General features: G+C 38.6%; 1 protein-coding gene across 3 annotated transcripts in view; it reads right to left on the minus strand.

Moving 5' to 3' along the window:
* Window positions 1-574: 574 nt before the first annotated feature.
* Window positions 575-13,922, minus strand: part of CEP78 (centrosomal protein 78) — a 35,978-nt gene continuing 22,630 nt past the window's right edge. Inside the window, exons 12-17 of one of the 3 annotated variants that reach the window (XM_082842087.1) lie at window positions 8,916-8,993; window positions 7,519-7,685; window positions 6,512-6,683; window positions 6,142-6,189; window positions 5,335-5,593; window positions 575-647 (exon numbers count right to left, since the gene is read on the minus strand). In XM_082842087.1, coding sequence (XP_082698213.1) covers window positions 637-647; window positions 5,335-5,593; window positions 6,142-6,189; window positions 6,512-6,683; window positions 7,519-7,685; window positions 8,916-8,993 — 735 coding nt within the window. In that variant the 3' untranslated portion in view covers window positions 575-636. Of the gene's footprint in view, window positions 648-4,988; window positions 5,594-6,141; window positions 6,190-6,511; window positions 6,684-7,518; window positions 7,686-8,915; window positions 8,994-13,922 lie in introns of those variants that run through there. The other 2 variants (XM_082842085.1, XM_082842086.1) reach the window with 2 other exon arrangements.

Raw genomic sequence — 13,922 nt, forward strand, 5'->3', positions numbered from 1 at the left:
TTTTCCTAGCATCCTATTCTTTATGGATGCAACATCCCCATGACTCTTTGAAGATCCTAATTGTACTAATTTTTAAACTTCTTCTGTTTCTTCTAGTAACTACTTTCTTGAACAGGTTACTTTGTTTTAATTTGGTGTCTCCTTTTATGTTAGTGGTTTTCTTCAAATTTGATGATTCTTGGCATATTTATAGATGAGGGCCTAAGACTAAGGTTTGAAGTGCTTTTCCTCAGCCAAATGAGAATTCTGGTTCACTTTCAAAGAATACAAATTCTGATTATGGGCACTCTGGTGATTATAAAGGGAGTGGCAGGTCACCGTAACCAGAAGTGTGGCAGCTTATCTTCGGTTCCTGCTTGGAGTCATTTTGGATAATGCCCTTGTTCTCCAATCCCAGTGTTTCCTGTGTCAGGACCCCCACTTCAGAGAGCTGCTTTCTTAGCCTGAGCCTGGTGGCAAACTCCATAATTAGGTACTCCACAAAGAGGTGATTGGAATGGCTTAGCTGTTCCACTCTTCAATTAACTCATCTTTCAATAATCTGCTCTTTATCTTCTAGGAAGTCCACATTGTTCATTTTCTGGTTTTCCAACTCTGCTATTAATTTATTTTTGTTTTAATATTTCTCCAGTCTTTTCAATGGGACTCTGGAAGAGTAAAAGAATGTGTTCAGTGATCCATGTTAAACCATAAGTTCTCGTATGTAGTTTATAATCAGGATCTTCTAAAAAATTAACCATCTTGCTGATCTTCTGAAAATCAAGTGTTACTATTTTGAGATTAGGGATTATTTTGCAAATATCCATTTGAAATTAGACTGATTCCTGGCCATAGTATTGGGTATGCATACAACAGTAATTTTTGACCAAAAGTAATTACGGCATATTTAGGGCAAGATGACAAGCTCTTTGCTACTGTATCACATCTGACACTGTTTAAAAAAAAAACAGAATTCCTGTTTGCATAGATTGCGTATGCTCTGGTAAACACTCAGCAAAGGTACACAGTAATTTCTCAGTAAAAGTACATGCTCATAAACTCTAACCCAAATGAAAATATTTAATTTCAATTAAGTGACATTGCTTTAGGTTGAGTATTGAAAGTTTAACGAAGCACTGAAATTGTACATATTAAGCAGCAAAGTATCCATATTTATAATTTTTAATGGAATCACTTTAAATGATCAATAAAACATGTAAATATGAATTTTAAAACTATAATTATGTATGTGTATATATGTCTCTGAAAAATCTGTGTCAAAGAAAACTGAGGCTATCAGTATAAACTCATTTAACTTCTATCTCTTCTTACCTCTATTTCCTCCCAAACTTACCAGTATCCATCCAACTCGAAGGATATAAGTGCTTTTCATATACTGTGCAAGGTTTTTTTCTTATCCGTATTTCCATGTTTCCCCAATTCTCTAAGTTACTTATCTACATCTTCAGGATCTTCTTTATCGGTTCCTTCATTTCAACATATAAAATATAAGTCCTTCTCATTCTAAAAAATTCTTTTTTGCTAATTATTTTCTCTTTTCATCCAAACTCCTTCAGAGTAGCCTATTCCCACTGTCTTCACTAGCCCTGCCTGGCCGCCTTACACCCTCAATTTATTGCAATCTGGCTTTCTTGTCCACCACTTCACTGAACTGCTCTAAGGTCACTGGGGACCTAACTGCCCAAATCCAATGGACACTTACAGTCTCTGAAGTATGACACTGTCATCTACTTCCTCCTTCTTGAAACTCTATCACCTCTCTCCTTCCCAGAATTCTTTCTCTGCTTATTACCTAAACTTTGACAGTACCCACAATTCTCTGAAATCTCATCCATTTTCATGATTTTAATGACTGCTTGTATGTGCTGATGACATTCAAATTTTTATCTTTCCATGTCTTCACATGCATATCCAGTTATCTACCAGTTTATCTCCTGAATTCTACAGGTGCTTTAAAATTCAACATGTCCAGAAGTAAAGTCTTTTCCCCAATTCAGTTCTTTATTCCCTATTTCCAAACTCAATGATACCACCACCCAACCTTAGTCACACAGATGGGGGTCCAGCCTCCGCCTCCTACTTCTTCCTTACTTCCCAAGACCAAGTCTTGCTTGTAATTTTCTAAATACAATTAGAACTTATTTCCTCCCTTCATCTATACCTTATTTCAGACCCCTTTCTTCTTGCTATTACCTGGTCTAGAAGTTACCAAATTGCTGTTTGGTGGAACCAGTTGTTAGACACTTCTATTAAAAAAGGACTCTACAATCAAATATATTTGAGGATGGCTGTGTACCATGCGCCTGCTGTGACGATCCAGAATGAACACTAGCCTACAGCAGCCCCGAGAAGCTGTACAGTAAAGAAACCTGATTAACTTTACTTAAGCCAGGTTCTCCCTTCTGCCGGCCTATAAACCTTTCAGTAGGGACAGGAGAGGAGGTGGCAGCGTGAAAGTCCCACTTGAAAATAGAAAACACTGCTCCTCAGAAGAGTGGGGCATAATTATCTCCAGGCTTCTTCAAATTCCTCATCCATACTGACGTCAGTAGTCTAAAATGCCACCTGAACTTGTCCTTTCCATTCTTAGCTACTTTCTGAGGAAACCAGCTCCACGCACATGGGTGGTTAAGACCCGCTCTCCTCCTCCTCGCGGCCTCCTTTAGGGGCACTTGCCACTGCCTGGGGACACTGCACTGATCCTTCAGAGCCTGTGCCTGTGGCTCCGTAACACACCCCTCGCACACTCACGGCTCTGGACTTCCGCTGTCCTCTCTGCCTTGAGTGTCCTTTCCCTTCACCGGCTGACTCACCAGTTTTTCACGAGTCCTTTAAGACTTAGCTTAGGGACTGCCTCTTTCGATGACTTTTCTTTGCCTCACAGCTCCCCCTCTTCTTCCACAAACACTGACCAAACGCCCTGAATATGCCCATCATAGCATGTCACGTGCAGGATGAGACATCTGCTGTGCGTCTTCCCCTCTCACTCCACTGCTAAAGTACATCTTGCTCATTGTTTCACTCCTCTAACACTTAATACATGACTAATGAACTAAACTGTAGTAGCCCTCTTAGTAACAATCAGGCAGGACCTTCTAGAAGAAATCTGACACTCCAGCTTTTCTCTGATCTCACCTTTCAGTCTGGCTGAACTAAAGACTTATCTGTGCATGTTTACCAGGGAGACATAATTGAATCCAGAGATGTGTCATCACATACTCTTACATACTCCGCCGTTTAAAAATTCTGCTCACGATGGGGGAAGGAGACAGGTGTGCTTTCTGACAGCCCCACTGTTTTGCACTTCTAGTGCTCACTGGCTTCTCTCTCGGTGCCTTCCTTAAACCCTTCCTCTCTTAACAAGGAAACAGGATAACAAAGTAATTAAGAGCCTGGGTTCTGCCTATCTGTGAAACAGAAACAGAACCAGGGACATAGAGAATAGACTGGTGGTTGCCAAGGGGGAGGGGGTGGGAGAGGGTTGGATTGGGAGTTTGGGATTAGCACATGCAAACTGGTGTATATACAGGATGGATAAACAAAAAGGCCCTACATGGGACTTTCCTGGTGGTGCAGTGGTTAAGAATACGCCTGCCAATACAGGGGACACAGGTTCGAGCCCTGGTCCAGGAAGACCCCACATGCCACAGAGCAACTAAGCCCGTGCGCCACAACTACAGAGACTGTGCTCTAGAGCCCATGAGTCACTACTGAAGCCCGCGTGCCACAACTACTGAAGTCCATGCACCTAGAGCCCGTGCTCCACAACAATAGAAGCCACGGCAATGAGAAGCCTGTGCACTGCAACGAAGAGTAGCCCCCGCTCACTGCAACTAGAGAAAGCCCACACGCAACAATGAAGACCCAATGCAGCCAAAAATGAAAAATAAATAAATACATTTATTAAAAAAAGTGGATGTATTTTAAAAAACCAAAAAGGCCCTACTGTATAGCACAGGGAACTATATTTAATATCCTGTGATAAACCGTAATGGAAAAGAATATGAAAAAGAATGATTATAAATGTATAACTGAGTCACTTCCCTGTACAGCAGTAATTAACACAACACTGTAATTCAACTATACGTCAATAAAAAATAAAATTTTAAAAAATTGTCATAAAAATAATCACATAAGGGGGACTTCCCTGGTGGTCCAGTGGTTAAGACTTCGCCTTCCAATGCAGGGGGTGAGGGTTCGATCCCTGGTCGGGGAGCTAAGATCCCACATGCCGTGCGGCCAAAAAACCAAAACATAAAACAGAAGCAATACTGTAACAAATTCGATAAAGACTTTAAAAATGGTCGACATCAAAAAAAATCTTTAAAAAAAAAAATCACATAAATCAGAAACAAATGAAACATAATAAAGCAGAAACAAATGAAACATAATAAAGCCCATACATTAAAAAAAAAAGAGCATGGGTTCTGGTCACATCCCAGCTTCCCACTTACAGCTGTGTAATTCTGGGCAACTCACATAATGTCTCCTCAGACTCCTCATCTGTAAATGGGGATGGTAACAGTTCCCTACCTCAGAGCGTTGCTGTAATCCATAACCACGGTTAAGTGCCTTGGTAAATTGTTTGATGCTCTCTGGTTATTGTGAATTAAAATATGTCAATGGCTTCTGGCCATACGATTTATAATAGCTTGACAGTTAACCAAATGGTAAAACTATTCCATTTATTATTCCCATCTCTTTTTACCCCTTACCCTGCTTTGTTGTTTATGTTTTCTCCCACCAGAGTCTTAGTTCCAGGAGAGTAAAGGCTTTTTTTTGTTCACTGCTGAAAGCAATAGCATCCAGAAAATTACTGTACATATGAAGCCCTCAGTAAACACTAGCTGAAGAATGGTGCAAACTGTCACAAGGAAAAATACACCCAAACTTTCATTATAATAAAAAAGTAGAGATAAATCTTTCTCTAATGGCTTCCAGTCAAGTATTTTAAAATACCATATGCTATACTAAAAACATAAGTAATTTATTAAAATTTGAAGGCAAAAACATAATTTTAAAAGATTTAGACCTATGTTAGGCGTGATAGAGTATGGATGCTTTCTGGAAATTCACAATCAGATCCAAGAGTATCACTTTCAGAATGTTCTAGTAGACTGCGTTTACTTTTAGTTGTCTTTGATGAAACAGTCACTATTCTACTCTCTTTCTTAACAGAAATGTGTTTTTTCGAAGACTCACTTTTAATTGCTTTATTAACCAAAGAATTATTTTGCCCAATTTCTTTGTTTTTCTGCTTTACAGGTGAGTCGGAGGAGGAATGCAGGTCCTTCCCAGGTTGTTTCTTAGCAGAGTATTTTTTGGTATATTCACCTGCTTTGGTCATTTTCTCTGAAGACCTGCTATTTCTAGATAACTCCTCTTCTTTTCTTTGACTTCCAGGTCCAGAAATGACATCTGCTGAAGGAGGACATGTTCTAGCAATGAAACCTTCAAAAGACTCCTGCCGCTGCTCTGTGACTGGGAACCCCAGGTTATCTTTGGAAGTTTCTAAGGCCTCCTGAGTAGAGACTGGGACCTGGAAGGAGTCGAGAGACAAAGGAATCCTAGTATTACCTGTAATTTTCTGAAACTGGAAGGAAAAACAAAAGACAAGACAAAAATTCAGTCATGAACAAAGCCAACCATTAAAAAGAAGAGTTCAAAACTTCAATGTTACTCTGCGATATTATTATTAAGACAGTCAATTGATTATTCAGAAGATTTCAGAGCCAGTTTCTTTCTAATTGTATCTTGCCAAGTGATTCTCAACTTAACCTAGCTATAGCCAAGGCTATGTCCGCTATATTTTCAGACTTTGGTGATTGGGGTAGTTATTACCCATTTCCTTTCCCTCACTAAAAATAAACCCTACTCTGTAAGAAAATTAATTTCTTTTCTATCCTCCAGGCACATGTAAACAGTATATAGTTTGTGACCAGACTGTGTTCTCAAGCTTTCAGTTCCCAAGACCAGTCTGAGATTGGCTGAGGTGGGAGAAGGGGGCTCCAAGTGAGGCTGGAGGAAGAGGTGACAGGTTTCCCCTCCCATTCCCATGACCAGGGGAGTCACTATAATATGTTACCTATTAGGTATGTCTGGATTACTTATTTTAAAAATTATCTATATCAGTACGTGTACCTTCATTAGTGTTCCTTCATTGTAAGCTGACTGCATACAAATAGAAACCTAGATAAAATATGAATAGAATAGACATTTATACAATTTAAAATTTGGAATATGTTCTCTAATGTTTTCTTTCTTCATTAAGAATAGTTTGCTTTAACTCATAAATTTTCTGAAGAACTTTCAGTTTTTTAATTTACAACAATACAGTATCATGAAATGGGCACATATTTACTAATCTCAGATTTGGAAAGGACTCCAGAGTCTTCTAGTTCCCGAGCATGTGAACTATTAGAGACTGATCATTATTGTTTTCTCCCTGACCTGGTTATTTCCTTTTTGCTAATCACTCTTAGAATCATTAAGTGCTGTTCTGTCCACTTACTTGGATATTTTGCATTTGTCCTGGGGCACCCTGTTTTGATTCTGATTTTTCTTCTTCAAGTGCCTTCTTTTCTTCTTTAGGTGGACTACTAACAGTAGAATTCATCTGGGGACGACCTAGTAAATGAAAATCTGACTGATCTATACCAGCCATTGTGGCCAGCTGCCCAAGCCTGGACCAGAGGAGGAAAGGAGAAAAGACAAAGGTTATTATAATCACATAAGAACAGTTTAGATTTCCCCGGACCTACAATCATGAAATACTTCTAAAATCTTAAAAGTCAACATCCTACCCCTGACTACAAACCTCTCTCTCTCCTAAATTCTCAGCCCTTTCCAGATTCATCCTCTAGGACACATCCCATCTCCTTACCTATTACCGCTCCATTTTAAACACTGTCTCACTAGCAGCTTCAACATCTACCACGCACCTCGTCCACTGCCTGTCACACCTCCATTCCCACACCTCTTTACCACCTTTCTTCCAGTTGTGTTTATTCCTTCCTTCCCAACACCAATTCATTCACTGACAAAACACCACTCCATCAACTATCAATCTCCACTTCCCTCTTTCAGCAAAATTGCTCCCAGTTGAGAACCACTAACCTATATCTTCTCTGCAGATTAATACTAATTTTTATGTCTAAGACAAAAATAACTTTAATTTAAACTTATCAAACGAGCAAATAAGTGAAAGATAGGAAAATTCTTATGCATTCCCAAATATTTTCAATGAAAATTGCCTTCAATTTAGTCTTTACAAAAAACTATACCTACTAATTACTCTGTCTACAGGTTACTCTTCTATAATGGGCTCCCCACTCTACCAAAGCAGGCTCCCCTATCTGCAGTTCTTAAAAAATTTAATTCCTCATTTTAAAAAGTCAACTATATTACCTATAATTACACAAAATATGCCCATGGAAGTGACGAAAACTGCTCCAGTTCCTCAGCAAACTACCATTATAGTCACAAAGAGAAGAATGCCATGAAGAGAAATGAACTAACCCGGCATCTTTAAGGAGATCCAAGAAAGCGTGGAACTTCTGAAAAGAATTCTCAATGCTGCCCAAAACACCTTCATCATCCAGGATCATGCTTGTCAATGAGTGGGCATGAAGGGCTTCAGACAAAGAGAAATTTATATTTCTTAACTGGGCGTTTTCATGTTCCAGCTATAAAAGAAAACTGAAAATGTCTGACATGATTTTTTCTCATTGTCATCAAAAGTAGCCTTGTCTAGTTTCAAGGAACAAAACTAAAACACTCAAAATGTAATTAATTTGCAACTAACCTAACTCTCCACCAGTAAAGACAGAGACCGCATCACATAATAACCAAAACCCAAAGGCACCCAACAAAGTTTCCTATATAACACGTAGGTGGTATATAAATAAACCAAAGTTATCATTTTATTAATGAACTTTCACAAAAGATCACATTTCTAACTGGTTAAAATCATACTGAAGACTCATTCCACATTAGAAAATTACCTGCTTTAAGTTTCCCTTAAATTAGAAAATGAAATATAGAATCTGATTTGGACAAAACATATTACAACTCTGCTGAATGTTAAGAATTAACTTTAGTGAGCAAAATATCTAATGCTTACGTTTAAAAGTCCTAAATCATACCCAACCCAATTTAATAAATGTAGGATCACCAATATTTTCTTTGGCTTCTTGAAAATATTCACCCTCGTGCACTCTTCCCCTTCCACTCATCATCTATGCACTTAAAACCCCCTGTAAGCTCAACTCTAGTATTTCTCAGAAAGACCATTATGTTCATGATGCCCCTTTTGCCTTATATAAGCAGGTGCTCAACATTTATTGAATGAGTGTCTGCCAATCCAATGGATGCACTTTCAAAAATTCCTCCGTACACTCACCCTGTGACAAATTATATTTATATAGAACTTTTTAGATTATGCCCTGCTTTCATGTACATTACCTAATGTAATTATCATAGTATATATTTTTATCTTTCATTGCATTCTTAGAAGTTTTCTAATATCTTAAATTTATTTAAATGATTCCCTTTCCTAATTCATTGCCAGGAGAGTCTCATCATGTCTTTTATGTTACTGTATATACAGTATATGCACAAAAAGTGCTTTCTTGAATCAAAGAACCATGAACAGAAAATAAGCTAATGTCATATAAAAGCACACACACACACACACACAAAACCAAATTTTCACATTTTTAAAAATATGCTTTCTGGAATATAGATCATTAAATACCAGTAAATGCAAAAGTCCATATGATACAACCAATTTGCAACATATTACAGTTTTATATACATATTACAACATATTACATACAAACTATGTGTATATGGCTTAAAATCTAATCAAAATAAAACCAAAACACTCTCAAAAGTGTAAGAAGAAACTTGTTTACCTCACTGACTCGTTTATCAGCCTTAAGTCTTATTACTCTTTCCTCCTTTAACTGTTTTAGGCACTCCTCCAGTTTTTCCTAAACAAACAGAGTAAATATTATGATAATTCGTAGTATAATATCCAAAAGCCTTTCCAGCTATAGGTCTCATCAGGATTTAGGGGCAGAGCCAGAAGTGAACTCAGATTTTAGTCTGCTACTGGTAATATCATACCATGCTAGTGAAATGAATTATCAAAATCTATCAAATTAGCATAGTAAAGATTTATTTAAATCCCACTCTTTCCAACATAAATTTGTGGCAGCCCACCATAAAAGCCATATGTGTATAACATAGTAAGTCAGAAATAAAAAGTTAAGACCAAGAAAGAAAAATTCTATTTTTATTTGTGGGTCTCTTTATAGTAGGAAGTCCTATTAATGAACATGCTTAACATAACTGAATTGCATAATTGCAGATTCAAAAGCATTTTTTTAAAAAAGTAATCACTTTTAAAGCAATTTACAGTCAAGCACTGTTCCTGGAGTTCTCTGGGCATTAAATAATCTAATCATCAAAACCGTAAGGGGGGCTTCCCTGGTGGTACAGTGGTTAAGAATCCACCTGCCAGTGCAGGGGACAAGGGTTCGAGCCCTGGTCCAGGAAGATCCCACATGCCGCGGAGGAACTAAGCCTGTGTGCCATGACTACTGAGCCTACGCCCTACAGCCCATGTGCCACAACTACTGAGTCCGTGTGCCTAGAGCCCGTGCTCCGCAACAAGAGAAGACACCGCAGTGAGAAGCCTGTACACTGCAGCAAAGAGTAGCTCCCGCTCAACGCAACTAGAGAAAGCCCGCGCGCAGCCACGAAGACCCAGCACAGCCAAAAATAAATAAATAAAATAAATTTATATTAAAAAAAACCAATAAAACCCTAGGAGGAAAGAATGATCACTAACTCCATGTTATTTTACAGATGAGGAAAACAGAGGCAGAGAAGTAGGGTAACAGCCAAGGTCACACCACTAAGTAGCAGAGCCACACTGGGAACTCAGGAAGCTGGGTGCCACTCCTGTTCACGGAGGTGGTAGTCTTCCCATCACCAAGGTCAATGAAATAAAATGAACACTGATAAACTCTCTTATGAGTTTTAAGAACTAAGACACTCAGGTCCTTGAAGTGGGGACACTGCTTGCAATAGGCAGAATTCTATAAGAGCCCCTAAGACTCCTACTTACTGAAGTACACAAACCTTCCAATCATCCAATCAAACCCTAAATCTAGGTGCTGGGGTGAAGGGATTTTGCAGATGTAACTAAGGTTCAAAATCAGTTGATTTTTTAAGATAGGGAGATTATTCTAGGTGGATGTGACCTAATCAGGCACCCCATAAAAAGGACCTGAGGGCTTCCCTGGTAGCGCAGTTGTTGAGAGTCCGCCTGCCGATGCAGGTCACACGGGTTCATGCCCCGGTCCGGGAAGATCCCACATGCCGCGCGGAGCAGCTAGGTCCGTGAGCCATGGCCGCTGAGCCTGCGCGTCCGGAGCCTGTGCTCCGCAACGGGAGAGACCACAACAGTGAGAGGCCCGCATACCGCAAAAAAAAAAAGACCTGAACTCTTCCTAAATTGAAGTACAAAAGGGACAAGAGGGAGACTCTCCATTGCTGGCTCTAAAGAAGTCCAATGTTGCAGCAGGGAAGGCAAGCGAGAGGCCTCTAGGAGCTGAGACTGTCCCCCGACTGACAGCCAGCAAGGAAATGGGGACCTCTGTCCTGCAACTGCAGAATCTGAATTATGCCAACAAGCCGAAGAAGCTTGGAGGCATTCTTTCCCAGAGCCTCTGGATGCTAACACAGCCAGACTGACATCTTGATTTCAGCTCTGTGACCCACACAAACTATGGTGAACATCCATTGTTTGGGGCTCAATGTCTTACACTTAAATTTCACGTGCTTTAACACTCTCAGGAAGGACCCCACATGTTCCCGTGTGTATCTGAGCAGGAAAGCCAGTCACGCTGTGCCTGGACTTCTGACCTATGGAACTGTGAGCTAGTAAAATAGGTACTGTTTGCAGTCAGTAGGAGTGTAGTAAAAGAATTAATATTCTACTCAACCTCCAGGTTCGTGAATAAAATAAATGACTGTCATTGTTTTAGGCCACTGTTTCGGGATGGTTTCTTATGCAGTGACACACAATCAGAATACCTATACTTATGAAAACAGTACAGTATATTTATACATTTTAACTGCTTTGAACAATCACTTAAAGAATGAGGAACTCTATTATATGCCATCATTGGGAGAGGAACTGGTATCACTTTCTGGAGAGTGGCTTTTGGTACCTAACAACAATCCTACATCAGGAGTATACCCTAAGGAAATCAAAGATGTGGGCAAAGATTTATGTACCAACATGATGTCATAAGATTGTTTATAACCAAACCCTAGAAGAAAGCTAAGAGCCTCCAAATTGGGATTGGTTTAAACAAAAACAGCTCACCGTATGAAGGAATGCACTATGAAGCCACTAAGAAAAGAATGACAACAGGTCTCAACCAGAGTTAATGAATGGGCTTCAGGAGTTCTACATTCAAAATATATCTATGCGTTTTTCCTGGGAGATGGTGCATAAGCTTCATCAAATTCTCTGATGTAGAAGAGTATTTAGTGATAAGACAAAGTATTTTTCATACTTTTTTAAGACAAAAGAGCAGATCAGGTGTGTGTACATGCAGAGGTGGCTTTTATTTCCCTCAATAAGTTGTTCGTTGCTTTCAAAAATTTGCTCAATGAACATTTTTTTTTTTTTTTTCCGGTACGCAGGCCTCTCACTGCTGTGGCCATTTGTGGAGCACAGGCTCTGTAAGCGCAGGCTCAGCAGCCATGGCTCACGGGCCCAGCCGCTCCGCGGCATGTGGGATCTTCCCAGACCAGGGCACGAACCCGTGTCCCCTGCAACGGCAGGCGGACTCTCAACCACTGCGCCACCAGGGAAGCCCCTGAACATATATTTTTATATTTAGAACATATTTTAAAAATTGACAGTTTAATAACTTCAAATTCTTTAATGTTTCATTACTAAAGCCAGCCAAGTTTTCAATGGCGAAAAAGGGAAAAAAATTGCAAAATTCCTCTGCTTTTAATATAATGGTTTAATAAATCTTCTAAAACTGATTTCAAAGAAATTCTAAACAAATAAGCAAACAAACAAAAAAACCTCACCACAGTCAGAGGAAAGTAGACTAAAAATTCCTGACTGGTTCTAAATAGCACATCAAAGTGCAATTACATGAAATAGTTTCTCCCTCTAGTGGAGGGAATTAGAACACAGTGTTAAATTTTTGTGAAAAAGTGTACCCTCCTCCTACAAAGTATTCATAATTCATGTCTCTTACATGGAAATATGGAAGCAAAAAAGTTAGAAAGTAAAATTGCTTGATATTCTATTACTTAAGTAAGACTAATGATAAGGCTTTGGAATAATCTTCCTTCCTGTCATCTGCTCTCCTTCCTCCCTTCTGTACACTGGCTAGGGTGATTTTTCTGGGACAAAGCTCCCATCATATTGTATATTAAATTTTATGTTCAACTTTTTTCCATTTAACATTGAAATAAATCATTTCTCATATAATCAGGGGATTCATAACCTTGATTTTTTTTGTGGGCTACAAAATATTCCACTGAGTGGGTTTACTGGTTAACCATTTTACACATTTAAATTCTTTCCAACTTTTCAGTATTATAAGACAAAATAACCGTTTTTATGCATGAAGGCTTTTTCCATATTGAGAATGACGTTCTTGCAATAAATCCATAAAAATGAGTTTGAGATCAAAGCAAATGAACATTTTTAAGGCTCTGAGGTACCTATCTCCAAACTTCTTTCCAAAAGATTTCTAAGATTTTATACTGCCATCAGTGATGTATCACTTGGTATATAATGTCTACTATAACTGTTGGCTTACCTCCTCACTTAGGGTGCAAGTTATTTGAAGAAAGGAGTGTATTTTATTAAGTGTTTATCCCCAGCACCTGTGCCTAGCACAAAGTAGACGGTCAATAAATAATTGCTTAATAAGGAAAATCCCTGCCAATACAAGATGTATGTGTGTGAAAGATAGACTGTATGTTTTTTTCTAACTGGATAGATGAAAACTTGTCATCTTCTTTAATGTACAATTTTTTTGCTTATAATTAGTAATTAAAGTCTCTTTTAGATTATATTTAAAAAATTCAGATTCTCTGAGGCAAATGGGCCTAGCCCTACCCATTTGCTATATAATCTTGGACAAGTTCTGTAACTCTAGGTCTCAACTTCCTCATCTATAAAATGGAGATAAGCTCCCATATCACAGAGCTCTCGTGAAGATTACGTGAATTAAAACACATATAAAATTAGAAGAGTGCTTGGTACATAGAATATGTTCAATTAATGCTGAATGAATGAACATGCGAACGCAAACAGTAGTGAAGGGCTTAAAATGAAATGGTCTCATCCCACTCCCACATCCAGCACTCAAGAAGCGACCGATTCTTTAAACAGGTTTTTAACTGTAAAATACGATATGCGTACTGAGAAGCGCACAGAAAAAAACTGTCAATGTGACAAATAAAAAGAGAATCCTTACATAACCACTACTCAAATCTGAAAGTATTGATACTTGTCAGCATCTCAAAAACCCCCCATATCCTTTTCTCATCACAAGCTCCTTCCCTCTTCCCAGTTAAACACCATCCTCATTTCTTGACAATCATTTCCCTTAACCTGCATGCATCCCTAACAAAATAGTTTATTTTTGTCAACATCTAACTTTATGTAGAGGATCATAGTATATGAAGTCTTTTCTATCTTATTTCTTTCACTCAACATTGGTTTAAAAAATTCATCCACATTGCTGCCTGTAGCTCTAGTTCATTCAGTTTTATTGCTTGATAGTTTTCTCACTGTACGAATACACATAATTTATTTAATTTTTTTTTTTTTTTTTTTTTTTGCAGTACGCAGGCCTCTCACTGTTGTG

Source organism: Leucopleurus acutus (assembly GCF_964270905.1).
Source record: "Leucopleurus acutus genome assembly, chromosome: 7".
NCBI classification, from domain to species: domain Eukaryota; kingdom Metazoa; phylum Chordata; class Mammalia; order Artiodactyla; family Delphinidae; genus Leucopleurus; species Leucopleurus acutus.